General features: G+C 62.7%; 2 protein-coding genes across 7 annotated transcripts in view; both read right to left on the bottom strand.

Moving 5' to 3' along the window:
- TMPRSS9 (transmembrane serine protease 9) overlaps nucleotides 1-6,099 on the bottom strand; it is a 56,953-nt gene extending 50,854 nt beyond the window's left edge. The window contains exon 1 of the mRNA XM_059060412.2: nucleotides 6,072-6,099. The gene's annotated coding sequence lies outside the window, so the exon portion shown is untranslated. The remainder of the gene's footprint in view (nucleotides 1-6,071) is intronic.
- A 1,984-nt stretch (nucleotides 6,100-8,083) lies between these two features.
- SPPL2B (signal peptide peptidase like 2B) overlaps nucleotides 8,084-19,121 on the bottom strand; it is a 30,448-nt gene continuing 19,410 nt past the window's right edge. For 3 of the 6 annotated variants that reach the window (XM_067033195.1, XM_059060363.2, XM_067033197.1), the window contains exons 3-15: nucleotides 18,356-18,538; nucleotides 17,791-17,880; nucleotides 17,069-17,208; nucleotides 16,465-16,607; nucleotides 16,176-16,272; nucleotides 15,241-15,357; nucleotides 13,660-13,741; nucleotides 12,875-12,949; nucleotides 12,737-12,799; nucleotides 12,552-12,651; nucleotides 12,117-12,194; nucleotides 10,542-10,702; nucleotides 8,084-9,754 (exon numbers count right to left, since the gene is read on the bottom strand). In XM_067033195.1, coding sequence (XP_066889296.1) covers nucleotides 9,527-9,754; nucleotides 10,542-10,702; nucleotides 12,117-12,194; nucleotides 12,552-12,651; nucleotides 12,737-12,799; nucleotides 12,875-12,949; nucleotides 13,660-13,741; nucleotides 15,241-15,357; nucleotides 16,176-16,272; nucleotides 16,465-16,607; nucleotides 17,069-17,208; nucleotides 17,791-17,880; nucleotides 18,356-18,538 — 1,557 coding nt within the window. In that variant the 3' untranslated portion in view covers nucleotides 8,084-9,526. Of the gene's footprint in view, nucleotides 9,755-10,474; nucleotides 10,703-12,116; nucleotides 12,195-12,551; nucleotides 12,652-12,736; nucleotides 12,800-12,874; nucleotides 12,950-13,659; nucleotides 13,742-15,240; nucleotides 15,358-16,175; nucleotides 16,273-16,464; nucleotides 16,608-17,068; nucleotides 17,209-17,790; nucleotides 17,881-18,355; nucleotides 18,539-19,121 lie in introns of all 6 variants that reach the window. The other 3 variants (XM_067033193.1, XM_067033196.1, XM_067033194.1) reach the window with 3 other exon arrangements.

The following is a 19,121-nucleotide window of genomic DNA, read 5'->3' as shown; positions in this document are numbered from 1 at the left end:
CGACTGTGGTCAGGACTCTGTGTCTAAACAGTAGGATATGGGGACTTCCCTGGTGGTCCAGTGGTTAGGACGCTGTGCTTTCACTGCTGTGGCCCGGGTTCTATCCCTGGTTGGGGAACTAAGATCCGATAAGCCACGTGGCCAAAAAAAGAAAAAAAAAAAAAAAAGGCAGTAGGATATGGCAGAGGTGATGTGTTATCACTGTCATGACTAAATTACATCTTATAAGACCCCATCTTAGCAGACTTAAAACCCTCCTGGTGGACTTCCCTGGTGGTGCAGTGGTTAAGACTCTGTGCTCCCAATGCAGGGGGCACAGGTTTGATCCTTGGTCGGGGAAGTTCTGAACGCTGCGCTGCGTGGCCCACAAAACAAAACAAAAAACCCTCCTGGGGCTTCCCTGGTGGCGCAGCGGTGGAGGGTCCGCCTGCCGATGCAGGGGACACGGCTTCGTGCCCCGGTCTGGGAGGATCCCACGTGCCGCGGAGCGGCTGGGCCCGTGATCCATGGCCGCTGCGCCTGCGCGTCCAGAGCGGCTGGGCCCGTGAGCCGTGGCCGCTGCGCCTGCGCGTCCCGAGCGCCTGGTCCCGTGAGCCGTGGCCGCTGCGCCTGCGCGTCCGGAGCGGCTGGGCCCGTGAGCCGTGGCCGCTGCGCCTGCGCGTCCAGAGCCTGTGCTCCGCAACGGGAGAGGCCACAACAGTGAGAGGTCCGCGTACCGCCAAAAGCAAACAAACAAACAAAAGCCTCCTGGCTGGCCTGGTGAATGCGTTGGCTTGCTGGAAGAGGCTGTATGGGAAGGAACTGTGAATGCCTCTAGGAGCTGAGGGTGCCCACCGGCTGGGCCGCTGGTCATCTGCCAGCAACCTGCACGAGTTTGGAATTGGACCCTTCCCCAGCCCATCTTTCAGATAGGAACACAGCCCAGCCAGCCTTCTGATCACAGCCTTGTGAGACCCTGAGCAGAGGGCCTGGCTAAGCCACACCCAGACTCCTGACCCACAGAGAACAGGAGATAATAAACACGAGCCGTTTCAAGCCACCAAACTGGTGGCAATTTGTTACCACAGTCCAATGACTGACAAACTTCTCAGATCGGACACATGCCAAACTGGCAGCCCTTCTCAGCCCCTAGAATATCTGTTCCTCCCATAGTTTTCCCCATCTCAGACGGAAGCTCCACTTTTATGACCACTCAGACCCCAAAGCTCCAGGGTCATCCTGATGTCTTTCTCACAGTCCCCATCCAACCGTCCTGAAAATGCTGTCAGCTCCTCCTTTGAAATGCACCTAGGATTGGACCACCTGCACTAACTCTAGCCTGGGCTAAGCAGAGATCTCCATGCCTTATCATAGGGCCGGCTGCTGCCACCGACACAGCAGCCTCAGAGAGCCAGCTGAAACCTGACCCAGGCCACATCCACCTCTGCTCGGACCTCTGCCTGGCTCTCGTTCAGGGCAAAAGCCCCAAGTGACCTGGTCTCACCCACTCTCTGCTGGCTGTCCTTAGCTCCCTCCCTCTGCTCCAGCCATACACAGACATGACGGTCCCGCCTCAGGGCCTTTGCACCTGCTGTGCCCTCTGCCTGACGAGCTTGCCTATACCCTCACGGCTGTCACCTCCACTTCCCCCGCTGCATCCCCTGCTTTCCTGGTTTTCTCCTGAATTGTGCCAGCTGCACTTACGGGGGTATAAGGTAAGATGGTTTCTGCCAAAGTGCAGAGCGTGGGGTCCACTCGAGTCCCTTTGGGAGAAGTGGCTGAGCACTGGGAAGGGAACCAGGGAAAGAACAAGTACAGCCCAATATGTATGGAGAAAGCGAGTTATCTTACTCTGCCCCCCTGACCTCACAGTTCCTGGGAGTTCTGGTTTGATCACTCCAGCTGGTACATCCTTCCTCAAGAGAATGGACATGTACCGGGGGAAAAAAAGTGCCTTCAGTAAAAATAAGTCAACAAGCGTGTTCTGTGTGGCAGGCATTGCACGAAATAATATTTACATGCATTACCTACTTTATGGCCACAACCCGCCTACAGGACCAGCTGCATTCTGACAGAAGAGGAAACAGAGGCACACAGGAGCAGGGTCACTTGCCCAAGGTCACGGGATGTGGTGGTTTTAAAGGAGGTCCACAAATTTCTTGCCACTTTTCTCTTTGGTGGAGCCTAAGTTTCCTTCCTTAGAGTGTGGGCTGGACGTGATTTACTCCTAATGAATAGAAAGTACCAGAAGAAATGGCGTGAGACTCCTGAGTAGGTCATAAAAGGCACAGAGGTTTTCCCTCTCCCGCTCTGTGCGGGGCCGGCTGCCATGTAGTGAGAAGCCTCAAGCAGTGTCTGGGAGGTCCCCGTGAGGGGGCCTCCTGGAAGCTGCAACTCTTGCCCCCATCAGGCCCTCAGGTGAGGCAGCCTTATGAGGGAACCTCAGACAGAACCAGCCCCCACAACAGATCGTTCCCAAATGCTCACCCAGAGAAACTGGCATAATAAATATTTGTCTGAAACTGCTACCTTTGGGGATAATTTGTTACACAGCAACTGCTAACTAATACACAAGACTCCAGGCCCCAGGACCTTTCTGTCTGGCTTCCCATTTTCCCTCCCAGGAACCACACCCTCTATTCTCAGTGGTCCATCCTGTTCCCTTCTGTTTATTCTCTTCTGCAGCCCACCAAGTGCCCACCGTGAATTTTCCACTTGTCTTTTTTTTTTTTTTTAATTTTTACTTTATTTATTTATTTATTTTTTGGCTGCATTAGGTCTTAGTTGAGGCACGCGGGCTCTTTGTTGTGGCGCGCGGGCTTCTCTCTAGTTGTGGTGGCAGGTTTTCTCTTCTCCAGCTGTGGCACGCAGGCTCCAGTGCGCGTGGGCTCTGTAGTTTGCGGCACGCGGGCTCTAGGTGAGGTGTGCGAGCTCAGTAGTTGTAGCGGGCGGGCTCAGTTGCCCCACGGCATGCGGGATCTTAGTTCCCTGACCAGGGATTGAACCCGCGTCCCCTGCATCGCAAGGCGGATTCTTCACCACTGGACCACCAGGGAAGTTCCTTCCACTTGCCTTTAATGGCTGATTTTATCTAGTCGGTTCAGACAGTGGTTCAGACTCTCCAAGGGGAAATAACAACACTTGGGATCACTTTTTTCCAAACAGAGTCAACTATCAACTTTAATAAAGCCCCAAACTTCATCACAGCTCTGCTCATGGCTCCTACATTTCTTCCCCTCCCCACTCTCAACTCTCTGCCCATCTCCCTGTATAACTTTTTCTCCTGCCACTCATCCAAGACTATCACCGTTTTCCATCCCGTATGTCTCCGCTTCTTTGCTTCCATAGTAGCCAACGCCGGTCTATGGAACAGGCATCTCTTGTCTACTCTACACCCTCTCCTGTTTCTCCCTATCCTACTTCTCAGGCTCAGATCCAGCCAGGAAACCTCCCCTCCCCCATTGCCCCAACTCCATGAAATCAATCACTCAGCAAGCTTTAGGAAATTTAATAAGCTTGGTCTTTTTTTTTTTTTTTTTTTCCTTTTTGTCTGTGGACTTTTTGTTAGGTTTTCATAGGAAGAGATGTTTGTGAGAGAACTATTTGCGGTGATGATATCTCGTGTTTTTGTAGCTTTTTAACGTGCACAGAGGAAAAGGAGTCAGAGATCCTGGGGGGAGGGGTGTGTGTGGTTGAGGCCAGAAGCTGATAGACACGAGCGATACCCAGGAAAACGGATAAAGACACGTAGATTAAAAAAAGAAACTTCCAATCACTTACGACTTGTATAGTTAAAATTAACACAGGGGGGCTTCCCTGGTGGCCCGGTAGTTAAGAATCCGCCTGCCAATGCAGGGGACACGGGTTCGAGCCCTGGTCCGGGAAGATCCCACATGCCGTGGAGCGGCTAAGCCCGTGCGCCACAACTACGGAGCCTGCGCTCTACAACCCGTGAGCCACAACTACTGAGCCCGCGTGCCACAACTACCAAAGCCCGCGTGCCTAGAGCCCGTGCTCCACAACAAGAGAAGCCACTGCAATGAGAAGCCCGCGCGCCGCAACGAAGAGTAAGACCCCGGTCACCACAGCTAGAGAAAAGCCCGCACAAAACAACAAAGACCCAACGCAGCCAAAACTAAATTACTTAATTAATTAAAAAAAAAATCATACAGGGTCTCAACGCAGTGGGGCATCTCAGATTGGATCCCTGAACAGAAAAGGCGTTAGTGGGAAAACTGGGGAAATCCAGGCAAAGTAGGCTGAGAGTGTTTATGTTCATTTTAATGTCAGTTTCTTAGTTTTGATCTACGGGGGCACAAGGTTTGAACACTAGGAGACACTGGGTGAAGGGTGTACGGGGACCCTCTGCACCACCCTTGCAATGGCAATTATTCTGAAATCACTTTTCTTGATTAATAGAGGTAAAGTGGGAAAAATGGCAAAGCCTGATGCCGACGTGAGCCAGAGACCCAGAGCACGTGACCCTCTGCCTTACTTAGAGCCACGCATGCTCAGATAACTGGGGACAGCTGTTTCCCCGCTCTCACGTTTATGTGGATGGGATATGCTTATGCCTGAAACACGAGCAGCCACGAGCAGAAAGTTCACGCCTAAAATCTGCGTGGGGCTCACAGCCTCAGGTCACTTAGTTCAGGCCCCCCGGCAGTTCCCTGGCGGGGGGGCGCCATCACGATGTCCCCCACTTCACAGATGAGGACACTGAGGCTTGGAGAGACTATCTCCTCTGTCTCTCTCTCCCTCTTTCTCTCCCTTTGTCTCACTGTTTGTCTCTCTGTCTCCCTCCCCCTCCCCGCTCCTCCCTCTTCCACAGAGAGTTCTTAGAATTCAGGAACGGCTGCCCCAGACCCCTGTGGTCCAGGTAAGGCAGGTGAGCCCAGGGGACCGGGGACCAAGAGCTCAAAACCCTGCCCCAGGGCAGGAAGACAGATGGCGGGCGGCCAAAGGGATAACGGAGGTCAGCGTCCACGCCCCGGTTCAGGTCCCAGCTCCCCACGTGCCGGCCATAGACCCACACGCTTGTCCCGCTGGTTTCTTTCTCCTTCCTCGACTGCAGAGACTGGAAGGAGGCGCCCAGACCGTCGTGTCCTCCTCCAGGAAGGACACACTCACCTGCACGCGGCCTCGGGTCCCTCCCAGGGCCTCTGCCCTGTCACCGACAGCCACGGTGACAGCCACGGTACCCCCCCCCCCAGCGGACCTTTCTCCGCGCGCAGCTTGCGCCCAGACTTCATCAAAGGTCACCTGGCTTGCCTCTGTTCAAAGACTCCCGGCTCCACACCTCACACCCTAAACATTCAGAATCCTGCCAAGCGCACACGCCCAACAGCACGCAGATCTCCCGGGGCTGGAGGGCTGCAGGGTCCCCCGTCCAGGCCGTCACCGCAGGCAGATCAGGGGCAACACCCGACGTGCTGTCTGGAGGGACAGGAGGGCTACCCACCACGTCCTGGGGGCTCCCAGGGTCTTCTGTCCCCACCTCCCAGGCGAGGAAACAGGAGCACACACACAGGCAATGACACCACCCCACACAGCCATACGCAACCCCGCGCCTGTAACCACACAATCTCACACAATCCATCACAGGCAGAATCGAGCACACCTGCCGCCGGCAGCGGACTCTACGGCCCCTCCCCCATACGACCCCCAGCCCAGCTTCAGGCCTTGTGACCACACCCTCCCTCCCCAAACTTTTACCCCCCCCCCCGAGTCCCTGTCGCGTTTTTACTCACTAGCAAGGGATTGGCTGAGAGAAGCCACAGGGAGGAAATCAAGGGACCCCTCACCAGATCCCCGGAGACCTTCTCGCGGGCTCCGCGCGCCGTTTCCTGCCGGCCCAGCCCCACCGCGAGTTTAGCCGAGTTACAGGGTGGGAAGGCGGGAAAGCGGCCGTCGGGGTTGGGGGGCCCTCGGGGTGCCGAAAAACGCAGGGTGCCCGGCCGTGTCTACACGGCCCGGCCTCAGTCACACTCCCCGAGGGCGTCTACACAGTCCGAGGCGCTCCCCGCACGGGCCGGGCGAACCGAGGCGCGGGGAGAGGGCTGCCGCCTCATTTCGGGGGACCCCGGACTCACCGCGCTCCTCCCGAGGCTGCACCGCGGCCCGGCTCCCTCCGCAAACGACCCGGACGCCGAGAGGCTCAGGGATGGGGCGGGGCTGGGGGCGGCACCGGGTGGGGGAGCCGCCCTCCTCCCCACCCGGGCAGCAACCCGGGCTGGGGGCGGCGCCCTCCCCCGCACCCGGACAGCACCGCCTTCGCCAGCTTCCCCTGCCCGCGCCCCCACTGCACCCCTTACCCTGAGCACCTGGGACCTATCCGGGCCGCTCCCAGCTCCCAGAGGCTCTGAAAGGACAACTGGGTGTGGGTCTCCCTGCGCACCTGGTCCGGAGCCCAGGTGGGTCCCACGACAGAGCTGCGTCCGCAGAGGGAGGGGAGTGGGCGGGCGGTGCCGCGGGAGCCACGTGGGGAGATCGGTTCTGGACCCTCCGGCTTTCTGGAAGCTGCGGGAGGCCGGTGAGGTCCAGGCGGAGGGCATGACCTGGGCAGGTGAGCCCACGTGGGCAAGTGACCTGGGACACAGGGCAGGGGAGGGGTGGCCGGGACCCGGAGGAGCAGGTGCTCAGGGCGGGAGACAGCCTGAGGGGAGGAGTGTGCGTACGAATAACTACGGTCATTTATTAAATGAACTTTAAATTTTTGAACAGTTTCAGGCTTATGGAAGAGTTGTGGAGACAGTACTGAGAGCTCCCACATACCTGGCCCCGGTTCCCCATTCCTGACAACTTACTTTAGCGTCATACGTGGTCACAATCACCAACAATATTCCTCAAGCCCGTGACTCCTGGGGGCCACCGTCCTCCCTCCCCGCGGGCCAGCCGAAGGGCTTTCTAGAGCTCCAGAACACCTGAGGGTGACTCCCCGCGAGTGCCTTGCCCACGTGGCTGGCAATCCCCACCCCTCTCCGGCCAAGCTCCTAACCTCCTCTCACCTCCCCACCGGAGCCCAAAGCAGCCCCTCCAGTGTCCCTCGGGCTGGACAGTCACCTCCTCCAAGCAACCTTCCCTGCCACCTGCCCCCCCCCCCGAGACAGAGCTCGGGGCCTCTCCCGTGCTGACCCTCGGATGGGCTGCCTTCCCAGACTCACGCAGGCATCGCAGGCCTGAGCGGATGCCTGGCACACAGCAGGTGTGCAATGAACCAGTGAGTGAATGGGCAGGTGAATGAATGAGAAATGCATAAGATCTGGTCTACTTAGTGAAAGAAAATCACTGTGCTCACAGCATTGGTCCTCTTTGCAGCTCAAACACAAGACGCTGATGGTGATGTGGCCAGTGGCACAGCCTGACGTGAGCCTGGAGGCACTGGCCCCAGAGACTCGACTTCTCTGTGTGTGAAGCTGAAACACGCCAGCACACGGGCCCCCGCCCCCCCCACAGCCTGCGCTCCTGCAGGCTGGGGTCTGATTGCTGGGGCCGCCACCTGTCTTTGCTCCGCTGCTTGCTAAGCAAGGGCTTTACGTTTTTGAATAGTTGTAAATGAGTGTATTTTGGGACCTGTGAAAATGACACCAAGGCACATTTTGGTGTCCACCAAGTTTTTGGCCACAGTCACGCCTGCTTACACGTTGTCTGATGCTTCTGGCTACACAGCTGGGTTGACCGGTTGTGACAGTGACCATGTGGCCCAAAAAAGCCCAAACATGGACCAGCTGGCTCTTTACCAAAAGTCCGCAGGCCCTGCTACAGGTGACTCCCTCCGTGGTTCTTACACCATCACAGACAAGCTAACAGTATCCAAACGCAGGCAACAGCATGCTACCCTCCCCTCCCCTCCCCTCCCCTCCCGAGGACCCCGCGCGAGTAAAGACAAGCAGCCACATGGCCGCAAAGCTGAAACCCCACTTGGGCGGCACCAGCGGCCACAGGCTGCGGGTTTGCTCCGGACACCTGCATCCACACAGGAATTCCTGCAGGCTGACGGCCACCAGGGCCCAGCCCAGCCCACCGAGGGCTTCCCCACAACGCTCCCGAGCCCCGCCCCCCACCCCCGGCTCAACGCACCACAGAAAAGGCAAAGACCCAGCCGTTAAGTATCAAAAGCTGTGTTTAATTGTAAGATTCAAACAGAAGCAAGGCAAAAACTGCAGACTGAAACTTCAGGAACATCCGGCTTTGAATTCCTTGACGTTTGTCAAACCTCCAAAAACAGAAAAAAGAGATTCCGCGCTCTTTAAAGACATACAAAATGGCTTAGAGGAAGGCGCAGTCCGTAGAGGGAGGGCGGGGGTCCGCTCGGGCCTTCCCCCCACGCTGCCCCGTGGCTGCGTCCTGGTCCCGGCCTCTAAGGCCAGGGGCTCCCGTGGGGCTGGGCAGGTCCAGCTGCTCCAGCCCCGCCCTCCCACCGGATCACCTGTTCTTTTGAGAAACACACAGAAACAGGTGGAAGACGTCTTCTGGTTTTTTTAGGAATAAACATCGTTTCTTCCTCGAGAGGCGTGGCCGAGAGGCGGTGAGTCTGGCTGGCGCTGGTATTGTTTGGAATGGATCGTGGTCGGCCCCCGCCTGCTGTCTGCAGCACAGCAGCGGGCCGGAGGAGCACAGAGCCGGCGTGGGGCGTGGGTTCTGTGCCCCTCCTCACGTCGTGGACGGGGAGGAGCGGGCCGGGGCCCTGGCGATCAGCAGACCCGGGTGTCTGTCCGGGCGCCGGCTCTGTCGCGAGGCGGTGACACGGGGGCCGGCGGCATCTCCGTCGTGAGGTTCAGAGAACCCTGTCCGTGAGGTAGAAGACATAACGCCAGTTCCAGAATATCCTCCCACATTCCAGAAGCTCCCCGTCCCCCGTGCTGGAGTTGGAGGCCGAGGTGCGTGCACTGGATGGGGTGCTGAGAGCGTGCGGGTGCCTGTGGCGAGGGTGGGGGCCGAGTTCCTCTGAGCTGAAAGGCAAGATGGGGCCACCGGCCTGGCACCAGTCCCGCCCCCGAGAGGGGCAGTCCGAAGGGCTCGCACCCCAAGAGGCGACACTACCAGAATTTCAAAAAGTCGTGGCCGTTTATTCAAACATGTTGGAGCTGGAGCACAGGCGCTGGGCGCTTCCGGGCGATGGAAGGGCCGGGAGCAGGGCTCGGCGCTCACCGCGGGGCCCCCAAGGCCGCGCCGGGGTCCGGTCCAAACCCCTGGGGGCCCTGCTGGGCAAAGGCGCCCCTCCACCAGGAGCCAGAGCCCCTCCCTCTCCCGGCCCGGACCCGAAGAGAAGCAGCAGCAGGGTAAGCACCAAACTGGGCGTGTCCGCGGCCACCGGCGGAGGTGACGGCTCCGCCCTCCCCGGGGCACCACCACCAAGAAAGCGGGGCGCGCGCGGCGTCGGCCTCAGCCGGCCGGGGGCTTGATAACCACGCGAGCTCGGAGCAGGGCTGGGGTCCGGGATGTGGCCGGGCTGGAGCAGGACGTGCGCATCGGCCAGACCAGAGCACCAAGTTGGGGGCCGCGCGGGTCCAGTGCCGGGGCGCGGGGGCCGAGTCTGCGCCCTCCCCTAGGCAGAGGGGCCGGGGGCGAGGCCGGCCGGACTCTCGGGCTCCTGGTGGGGCGTGCCGGCCCCGCTCTCCTCGGGCGCGGACGGCTCCGGGGGCTGCTCCGCGGGCGAAGGGGACGGGGACGCTTCTTGGCCGGGAGGCTGCTGGGAGGGGGCGGTGTCAGAGTCCGCCCGGGGCTGCGGGCCGTCGGCGGAGGCGGGCGCCCACGGCGACTGAGGTAGGTCCTTCTGGTGGAGGGAGGAGAGAGGCCCGGGTTGGCGGAGCCGCGGGGTGGGGCTCCGTGCCCAGAAGGAGCCGCGCTCGCCAACCGGCACCAGCACCGACCCAGGGCCCCAGGAGAGCCCCACCCTGCCTTCTCTGGCTTGATCTCCCTCCGGAACCTTCCAGAACCAATCCACCCGCTCAGTAGCAAAGCCAACGCCTGCCGGGAGGGAGACCTTTGCGGACGGTGGACACCGAGCCCAGGAAGCCTTCCCGACTCACCGGGTCACAACAGTCACACCACATGTAAAGCGGGTTCACATCTACGCGAACAAGTTACACACACGCTGCAAGCGCTCAGAGCCCCCATCGGGGCAGGACGGGTTTCCTAACAGGGCCCACTAGAGAGCCCGCAGGCCCGGAACGCCCTTGAGTTGCGGGGATACAGCGGTCGCCCTGCGCTGCACGGGGAGTGGCCTCTGCCCATATCCTCTTCAGTTTCAGACAAGAACAAGGCCCGGCCCGCCCCCTGCCCGCGGCGGAATCAGCTGGAACCCCAAGTCCAACCAATCGGGTTAGGGTTAGCAGCAGGGCAGCAGCATCACCCCGAACCACACCACTAGCACATGTACCCCTCCCCGCCCTGCAGCCACGGGAGCACCACACCCAAAGCAAAACCTTCCAGAGACAGAGACGCGGACGCGGGCTGCGGGGTTTAGTGGTAACGCTAGGAGATCTTACTCAACTTTAACTCTAGTTAGGGCTTATTAGGCTATTATTTCTTGCAGACATTCATAGCAAACTGGTATTCACCACAAAGCCGCTGCCCGTCCAGAACATGCCCAGCTCCCTGCGCCAGAGCGCCAGGGCGCAGCTGGTGACGAGCGTGCAGGGCACCAGGTAGAGGAGGGCAGGCTGGCCGCGCTGCATGAGGGCCAGCGCCATGAACGTCACCAGGAGACCGATGCCGTAGGCTGCGGAAGCAGAGACAGCACGTTACCCGGGCCCGTCCCAGGCTCACCACCCACTGCTCACAGGGGCAGGAGAGGCAGAGCTTGCGCCAGGGCCGTGACCGTGACCACAGGCCAGGCCAGCGGGTCCTCCCCACCCACACGACTTCCCGGACGCTGGCAGGCGAGAGTGAACGCAGGGGTCAGCAGGGAAAGAGGAGGGAGCGAGGGCCCAGCCGCCAGAGTGGGGAGAGGAAACGGGCAGCCGCTATGGGAAGGTCTGGAATCCCGGGAATGGCTGGACAAGGAGCTGCAAAGGTGTCCCAATATCTCACTTTTGTAAGCCTCTAGTTAGAAAAATAATTTGAATTAAGTAACGTAGGTACAGAATTAGGAAATCAAATCTTTCATAACTGAGTTGTGACCACATGAAACCACTGAGGGGTGAGAAGCGTCCGCACTTCCTGCTCACCGTTCAGCATAAAACAGCGTGTGTTATTTAGGGATGTGTGCGTCCAGTGTATAAAGACCCCCGTGCACGTAGAGCACAGGGACGGACACACGAGGAGGAGTTAGAGGGCTCGGCCTGAGCGCAGCGGCGCGGGGCTCACTGTACTGACCTTGCAGCCGTACACATGCGATTACTCCCAGGTGAAGAGTTACCAAGAAAGACACCGTTTACTGGCACATCCCCTCCGAGGCAAAGAGCCCCGTCTCCAGCACCTGCGTCTGCTTGGGCTGCCTGCCCTGCCCATTACCTGCATGTTTCCAAGCAATAGGCTTGTGCAGGGAGAGTTCCCGCTTATCGGCTGTGGACTAGCCACCTGTTCTAAAGAAGTGATTCAACCGAGCCAACTACAGGATTTCAGTGATGGGAACTACAGAACAAGTGGACAAACTGTGGTTCACACGGAGAAAAGCTCTGCAGGAGCATCTGGACGAGTTAACCATGGAGTGTGAACCCAGGGGGCAGGGGCGGGGAGCACGTGTCTGGACCTTCAGGAACCCGGTGGGAAGGGGCGGACGGCAACGGCCCCAAGTACACCGGGAAGGCCGGCCTGCGTCCGCCTGGCGCTGCTGGGGGCCATGGCGGGGTCTCCCCTCACCCATGTCGGCCAGCGGGGCCTGCGCGCTCCGCACCCCTGCTCGTCCTGAAGAGCTGACCCAGCAGGACAAGAAAACTGGTTTAGACATCTTTAGAAATGATTGGACTCAACAGAAAATGAGAAAACATCCCTTGGGTGTAAATGGCTTTAGTAACAAAGGAAACAAACAGAAGACAAAGGAAAAAAGAGAAAGACAAAGAAGACCAAAGAAAAGAAAAACAACGACCACGGTGGAAAGTGACAAGGAGGCCTGTGACGCGGGCAAAGGCCTGTCCCCTACCCCCCGTGGCAGAGGACGGGGCACGGCCGAGCCCCCGGGGCGGCGGGCTTACCAATGGTGCAGGCCACGAAGTAGACCCTGGAGGACTGCACCTGGATGTCGAAGCGGTGGCAGTAGGCCACGAGCAGCCCTGTGGGAGAGAGGCTGTGGGTAGAGGCCGGGCGGCAGCCCCAGCCACACACCGGGGGTTTCCCCGGAGGGACCGGGCACCGTGTGTTGCTCCCGGCTCAGGAGGGAGCTGGCCCAGCGCCACCCTCGACTCCTGGCAGGTAACCAGACCTCCTGCGAGCGCAAACCCGGGCTCAGAGGCTGCCTGGTGGGGGTGGGGCCTGGAGGGGGACCCTGGGGGCAGCGCGGCTGGGACAGCGCCTCGGGGGACTGCCTCCCTGCCCCCCAGGCCCCAGTGGCTCGGCTCTGCCTCCGCCCACCAGCCCCCGTGGCCTGACACCCCCTAGGGCACCCGGCCACCCAAGCGCGGCCCCAGTACCTGGGACCAGGATGTCCCCGAAGCCCAGCAGGGAGAAGGGCCGGTCACACAGGGCCAGCGGCGAGGCGTTGAGTCTGGGCACCTTGAGCACCATGGGGAGCTGGGGAGAGGGGGCAGCGTGTCCAGGACCCGGCAGCCGGCGCTCAGCCCGCGTGCGCGGCACCCCGGCCGCGCGCACCACGTACCTTCTCGTGGGTGGCCGAGTCCGACGGCCCGGTCGCCACCTCCACCATGATGCTGTTCCCACTCTAAGAGAAGGGGGACTGCGTCAGATGGGGGAGCGCGGGGGCCGGGCGGGGGGGGGGGCGGGGCCCAGAGCCCACCTTGGTCAGGAAGGGCGTGATGAACACGAAGAAGACGTCGTAGATGAACAGCACCAGCAGCAGCAGCGTGCAGGCCTGGGAACGCGGCGTCCTGAGGGCTGCGCTCGCGGACCTCCGCGGACCTCCGCCGGCCCTGCCCTCCACCCCGCCCCGCCCAGGGTCCCAGACGCACAGACCCTCCGGGACGTGTCCCTGCCTCTCCCAAGGCTCAGTTTCCCCGTGGGGACGAAGCCTTTAGGAGCAAGTCTGAGCACGGGCGGCCTGACCTTCGGTGCCCTGGAGGCAGGGTCAGGCCCGAGGCTCGGGGAAGGCGACTTTCTGATGGGACGCTCGTGAGAGACACAGCCTCGACCGGCCAGCAGCGGCTCTGGGCAGCTGACGCCCGGCTTCACGCGTGCCTGTGTGGTTCTCGGATCCCCCTGCTGGGGTCGGGCCTTGGCCCAGGGTCCCGGCCCGAGCCCTGTGCTTCTGCCCCCTTGGTTTCATCTGTTCACCCCACCAGCAAGGAGGCAGCCCTGCTGCGCGCGCCCGCCCGAGTGTCCCCTTGGCCGGCGGCCACAGACGCTGCCGCCACGCCGGCACACAGCTCTGCACCGATCCTTAAGCCCCGTCCCCAGGAGGGTGGCCAGAGGGACGGATGAGCCACGACCACACGGCCCACACAGGGCCAGGCTCAGCGTGGAAGGCCCTGCGCAGGGCTGCGCGGCTGGCGGGCACGGGGCTGACCCCAAGAGACCCCGTCCCCTCGTCCACACAGCACCCCCGCCACCCCGAGAGGCCCTCACCTTGAACGTGGGGAGGCGGATGGTTTTCAAGGTGTAGAGGCAGAAGGCGATGCCCAGCGCATCCTGAAGGATCCAGGCCCACCTGGAAGGCAGCGCAGCCACCCTCAGGCGGGGTCTCCACCAAGAACCTCCACCTGCCGGGCCCCTCCCCCGCCCTGGAAGACTCAGCCGCCAAGTTCAAGCCGCCCAGATGAGCCTCAGAGACCCTTTTGCAGACAAAGGCAGCGGCCGACGTCCTGAGGCCCGTGAGGGAACAGGAGGAGCAGCAACGGCCGGTAGGACCAGGGGGTGAAGTGACCCCCCAACCCTGATGCCACGGCCAGAGAAAGGCAGGCGCATGCCAGGGCCTCTGTCCCTCTGTAGCAGTGGCTCTCCCACCCAGCTCACAGCCCGGGGCAGGGGGTGCAGGGCGAGGGGGGGCCATGCATCCAGTGGATTCAAATTTCTTTTCAAAAAAAAATTTTTTTTTTCCTTCTGGCCGTGCCACGGGGCTTGTGGGATCCGAGCTCCCCTACTAGAGATGGAACCCGGGCCCTCAGCCGTGAGAGCGTGGAGTCCTAACCACTGGACCGCCAGGGAAGTCCCTGAAAAATATCTTTTAAGCGATTTAGAAAAGCAAAACTTGTACCCACCCAGCCAAATGCCACACACTCTCTGGGGAAATAGGGGCTTGGGGCCCTGAGGACATCATCTGGAGCCCCGGGAAGCAGGGCGCCACCCTTGCGGGGCCACTGCCGAATTGGGAAGTCAAAGCTGTGTGATGAAGCCTGCCTGTGATGAGGCTCCCCGCTGGGAAACGGCCCCACAGCCGGCCCCGTCCTCCCTGCCCCTCAAGTTACTCAGCAGAGCTTTATCTGGGCGCAGGATGAGAACCTCTCTGCGCCAGGGCGCCGGTGAGAACAGAGAAGGTTCAGCAAGGCCACGTGGGCACCCAGACGTGGCGGAAACCGTGGCCTGTTCTACTCTGATGCGAAGGAGTGAGCCTTCTGGCTTGGATTTAGCCGTGAGCGTCCCTATTCTCTTTGTGTACAAAGGACTCAAAATATTTTCACGCTTTCCTTCTGCCAGTTAAATCTGTTGTAGCTCCAAACAGCAGCACAGCCAAGAGCGTTTAACTGCCCCGGGAGAAGCTCAGAGGAAGTGCCAGATGGTGTCAGTGACGGCAGGTGGTGGCGCGCCTCGCGGGGGAGGCCGGCCCAGGGGAGGTGGGCGTTGGTGGGAGCAGAGCTAGCTGAGCAGGCAGGCGGGCACCACAACGGAGCAGCGGCCGAGCGGCGCCAGGCCACGTCCGGGCTACCTCGGAGCACAGGGCTCGGCGCCCGGGCAGCAGTGCCGGTGGCATCTCACGCCCAGATTGTGATCGCAGAGCCCGGGGCACCGGACAAGCCACGGGGCCGCCAGGGCCAGGCCTGGACGGCATGCGGACACTGCATCCAGAGCACTGACAGGAGAGCCTTTCATAACCGGGAGCTGGCCCGGCTCCAGGCGCCCCGAGCGGAGGGCTTGGGGAGTCGTGGGGAGGTCAGAGCACCTGAGGACAGCCGCCCCCACCGCCAGCAGGGCCTCCAGGGCTGCACTCACTGGTCCTCGTTCCGGAAGACGCCCCACACCACACTGACGGCCACGCACAGCAGCGCCAGGAGCAGCGTGCGAACCTGAGGGCGCTTGTGGAAGTAGGGCAGGCTGTTGTCGGGGACCCTGAGGGCGGGCAGGTGGGGGGGAGGTCAGCGGCCTCTGACCCTCACAGCCCCGTCTCTGCCCAGCACCCGGAGGGTCAGCTCAACTCCTGCCCAAAAGCCCACGGCCTCCTCGTCTGTCCTCCTGCTGTCCGCTGGGCTCTGCTTCCAAGGGCCACCCCTGGCCCTGCCCCTTCCTCTCCTTTCTTTACCTTATCTGTTAAACTCACCATCCCTCACCTTTTATTTCTAGAAAGGAGGCTCCCAAGATCAGGGCAGGGCGGAGCGGGCAGGGGCATGGCCTTGGGGGAAGCCGACCCCACCCGCAGGAGCCCTCCGTTGGGTGCTGTGACCCCTCTCGCACGCAGCCCGCCATGCTCCAGGCCCTCCCTCAACCCCCCTGAGCCAAGCTTCCTGACCCCCCGGACCTCATCTAAACCCTTCCACTTCCCACCTGCCCCACGAGAAGCAGAGCAGACCCCCGACCGCAGGGAACCTTCGGAGCCTGCATGAGCAGTGCCACCCGCCTGCTGCCCCCAGCCGGTGTCCCCCGAGGGATCCCACGGGCCCTGACCCAGAACGGGAGGTCGGGGGAGGGAGGCCCACCCAGGGGCTGGAGGTGGGGCCCGTGAGCCTGCGGCCAGCACAGAGTGGGCGCCTGCTGTAACGCCTGCACCGCACCAGACTGACCGAGGGCTCGGGAGAGCGAGGGTCCTCAGCCTCAGCAAAGCTGTGGAGCCTCCGGGGGCCGGGTAACGGGAGGTGGGAACGGACGGGCCACAAGGCAGCGGGGGGGGACCCCCACGAGCAGGGCCAGTTGGGGGCGGCCCGGGGGCTCACCTGCACCTGCAGAACGGCAGCCTCTGGAGGAGCGGTGACAAGCAGCTGTAGAGGCCCGTGGAGGAGGCCAGGCAGAAGATGCCGATGATGACGTAGACTGCGGGGAGGGGGGCCTGAAGGAGGGCTCGGTGCCTCCCTCCCTGGCAGGGTGACCGCCCCAAGGGAAGGCAGGGGTAGCCCCAGGCCCCTCCTGCTGAGCCAGCAACAGGGGCCTCCAGCCACCACCCACCACACAGCCCCGGGACTCCCCCCTCAGCCGACGCCCTGAGAGCCGGGGACGGGGACCCACCGAGCTGGTCGTAGAAGTGGTAAAGCAGCACCAGCATGGAGCAGCACATGACCACAAACACGCAGATCATGACGGGCGTCACGTCCACGGCCTCGTCCTCGTGCTTCTCGGGCCCGTCATCCCGCTTGTGTTTCATGTACCTCCTTGAAAGACAAGGACGGGCTGGGGGACGTCCTACTGGCCAGCACCGCTCCCGGGGGCCGAGGGCCACAGAGATGGGGGAGGACAGGCAGGGGCAGCCAGACACGAGGGGTCGGGACAGGCTGAGGGGCAGCTTGCCCAGAGGTGACCACCATCACCTGCCCCGTTGGCCAGTCCCCCGTCCCCTCCCACCATGTGTGCCTGGGGTCCCCCTTGACGGAGCCAGTCCTGCCGGAAGCGGGGCTCTGGTCCCCAGGGCCAAGCTGTGGTGGCCGCATGGGGGCCACCCTGGACCCTGGCCCTGCACCAACCCCACCACCGCCCTTCCCTGGGCGGCCGGGGCGAGGTCTCCCGTGGGCGCCCCTGCCGGGCTGGGCCCAGGCCAGGAACCCTGAGGGCAGGACAGAATCGTGGGGAGCAGGGCCGCCCGTCCAGGACGCAAGCGCACGCGCGGGCCACTCACTTCCTCACGTCCCGGCTCCCGGCCCAGTAGCCCCCGAGGGCGACGGTGCCCACGGCCAGGAGGAAGATGATGATCATGTTGTAGTCCAGCATGGGCTCCTTGGGGGCGTACAGCGCCACCCGCGCCGCCCGGCCAAAGGTCTGCCTCAGGGAACACAGAGAGCGACGGTCGCGGGGGGGCCACCCGTCCCCTCGCCACCCAGAGGGCCGAGGCTGGCCCACTTGAGGAGCCGGGGGCCGGGAGATCCCGCCTCACCCCACGCCCTCACCCGCGACGCCTGACCCCAAAGAGGCGGGCTCTGCCGGGATGAGCTTCACGCAAGGTGGGTGACGGGGCCGCGCGCGTGCAGGAACACAGACCCCGCCCCCAGACACGCACGAGTGAACGAGGGTGGACGTGGCCCGGGAAGCGGCACGGAGACGGACGGCGGGTCTCTTGGGGGAGACGCAAAGCCCGCGGTGGGGAACCTGGCTATCCCCGTGTCACTGTGTGCTGCAGCTCGCCTGCTCCGGACCCAGCTCCCCCAGTCAAAGGTGCACCGGCCTCTGGTCAGACAGGGCCGGGCCGGGCGAGGGGCCGGGCGGGCCTGAGCAGGGGGTGACGCTCAGGGTCTCTGGCCTGGGGCAGGGCCGGGGTCTCCATTCCTGACGTTCACAGCACTGCGGGCACACCACCTCCTCAGGCCTGGGCCCAGCTGCAGACAGAGTGGGGGATGAGCCCACCTCGAAAATGTCCTGCATGTCTTTGTAGCTGAGCAGGGCCACTGGAATGCCGATCTCGTCGTACTGCGTCTTGTTGCCTCCTGGGGGGACCTGAGGGGGGCGGAGAGGGCGGCTGGATGGCTTAGCAAGGCCCACCCAGGGCAGGGCAGGCTGCTAGGCGCTCCGGACGGCGCGGCCCGCGGTGCCAGCTCTCCCCGAGGGGGCGGGGGAGTCCCGCGTGTGTGTCGGGGTCCTCGGGGGCCAGGTGGGAGGGCCACACCGCCTTGAGGGCAGGCCTGCGGGCTCGGCCCCTCCCTCTGGGGGAGGACAAGCTCCCCTTCCCTCTCAACCCTGGGCTTGGGTGACACCGGTCTGCCCCGAACGGCCTGAGGGAGAGGGTGGCACGCGGCCCACGCCACCCTCTCCTCAGGCGGCAGCCCCGCCCCAGGCCTCGTCGGGGCCCCAGCACCGCCCTGGGACAGGTCCCCTCCAAGGCCACAGGTAGGAAATCAGACTCCCCGTCTCCCCTGGCCCGACCGTGCCCCCCAGGGCCCCCGGCTGCCCAGGAGGGGCCCAGCGGCCGCACCAGCGTCTCCTTGCTGATGATGAGCAGCCCACGCGCCCCGCTGCCCTGGGCCAGCCGCACTTTCTCGTAGAAGGTGCAGTTCCCCCGCGCCACCAGGGGGATCTGGTTACTGAAGCCTTTGGCAGGGAGGTCGGCCGCAGAGCAGAGCACGGAGGTGGTCCAGTCCCGCACCTGCAGAAGAGACTGCGGGAGGGCGGCCTTCACGTGAGCCGCTCGGGGAGCCAGGGCACGCAGCGTCCTCGGGGAGAGCGTCAGCGGAGGCGACTGCGGCGACCAGCGCCCCTACGCAGCTTCACCTCAAGCCCGCGGGGTCTCAGCCCCGCACACACAGCGCACACACAGCGCACGCCCACCCCGAGCACGAGGCAGACAGGAGCGGTACAGGGCAGCGTGTGCTCAGGAACCCTCCCCGCCTCTCTCGAGCCCGTCACAAACGGCACAGGCGCGGGCGGGAGTGCTGGCCTTCCTTCCACCCGCCAAGCCAGGCACGGGGCCCCTGACTCCCTCTGGGAGGAGTGAGGCCAGAGCAGCGAGCAGGGCGTCCGGGCTTCCCCAAGACGGGGCCGGGCACGGCCCCTCCCGTCACTCCTCTCGCCAGCCGCCCCGGCCCAGCACGGGCAGCTGTCGGGGGAAGCCTGGCCGGCGTCCCCGCCAGGGGCTGGCCCTCGGCAGCGCCCTGACATCTTTCATTTGTGACCCAGGAAACCGGGGCCCCGAGCGTCCGGGGAGCTACCCTGGGGACACATTCCACCTCCGTTTCCCATCA

The sequence above is a fragment of the Kogia breviceps genome, chromosome 4 (genome assembly GCF_026419965.1).
Source record: "Kogia breviceps isolate mKogBre1 chromosome 4, mKogBre1 haplotype 1, whole genome shotgun sequence".
NCBI lineage: Eukaryota > Metazoa > Chordata > Mammalia > Artiodactyla > Physeteridae > Kogia > Kogia breviceps.
This window is presented reverse-complemented; position numbering and strand designations above follow the sequence as displayed.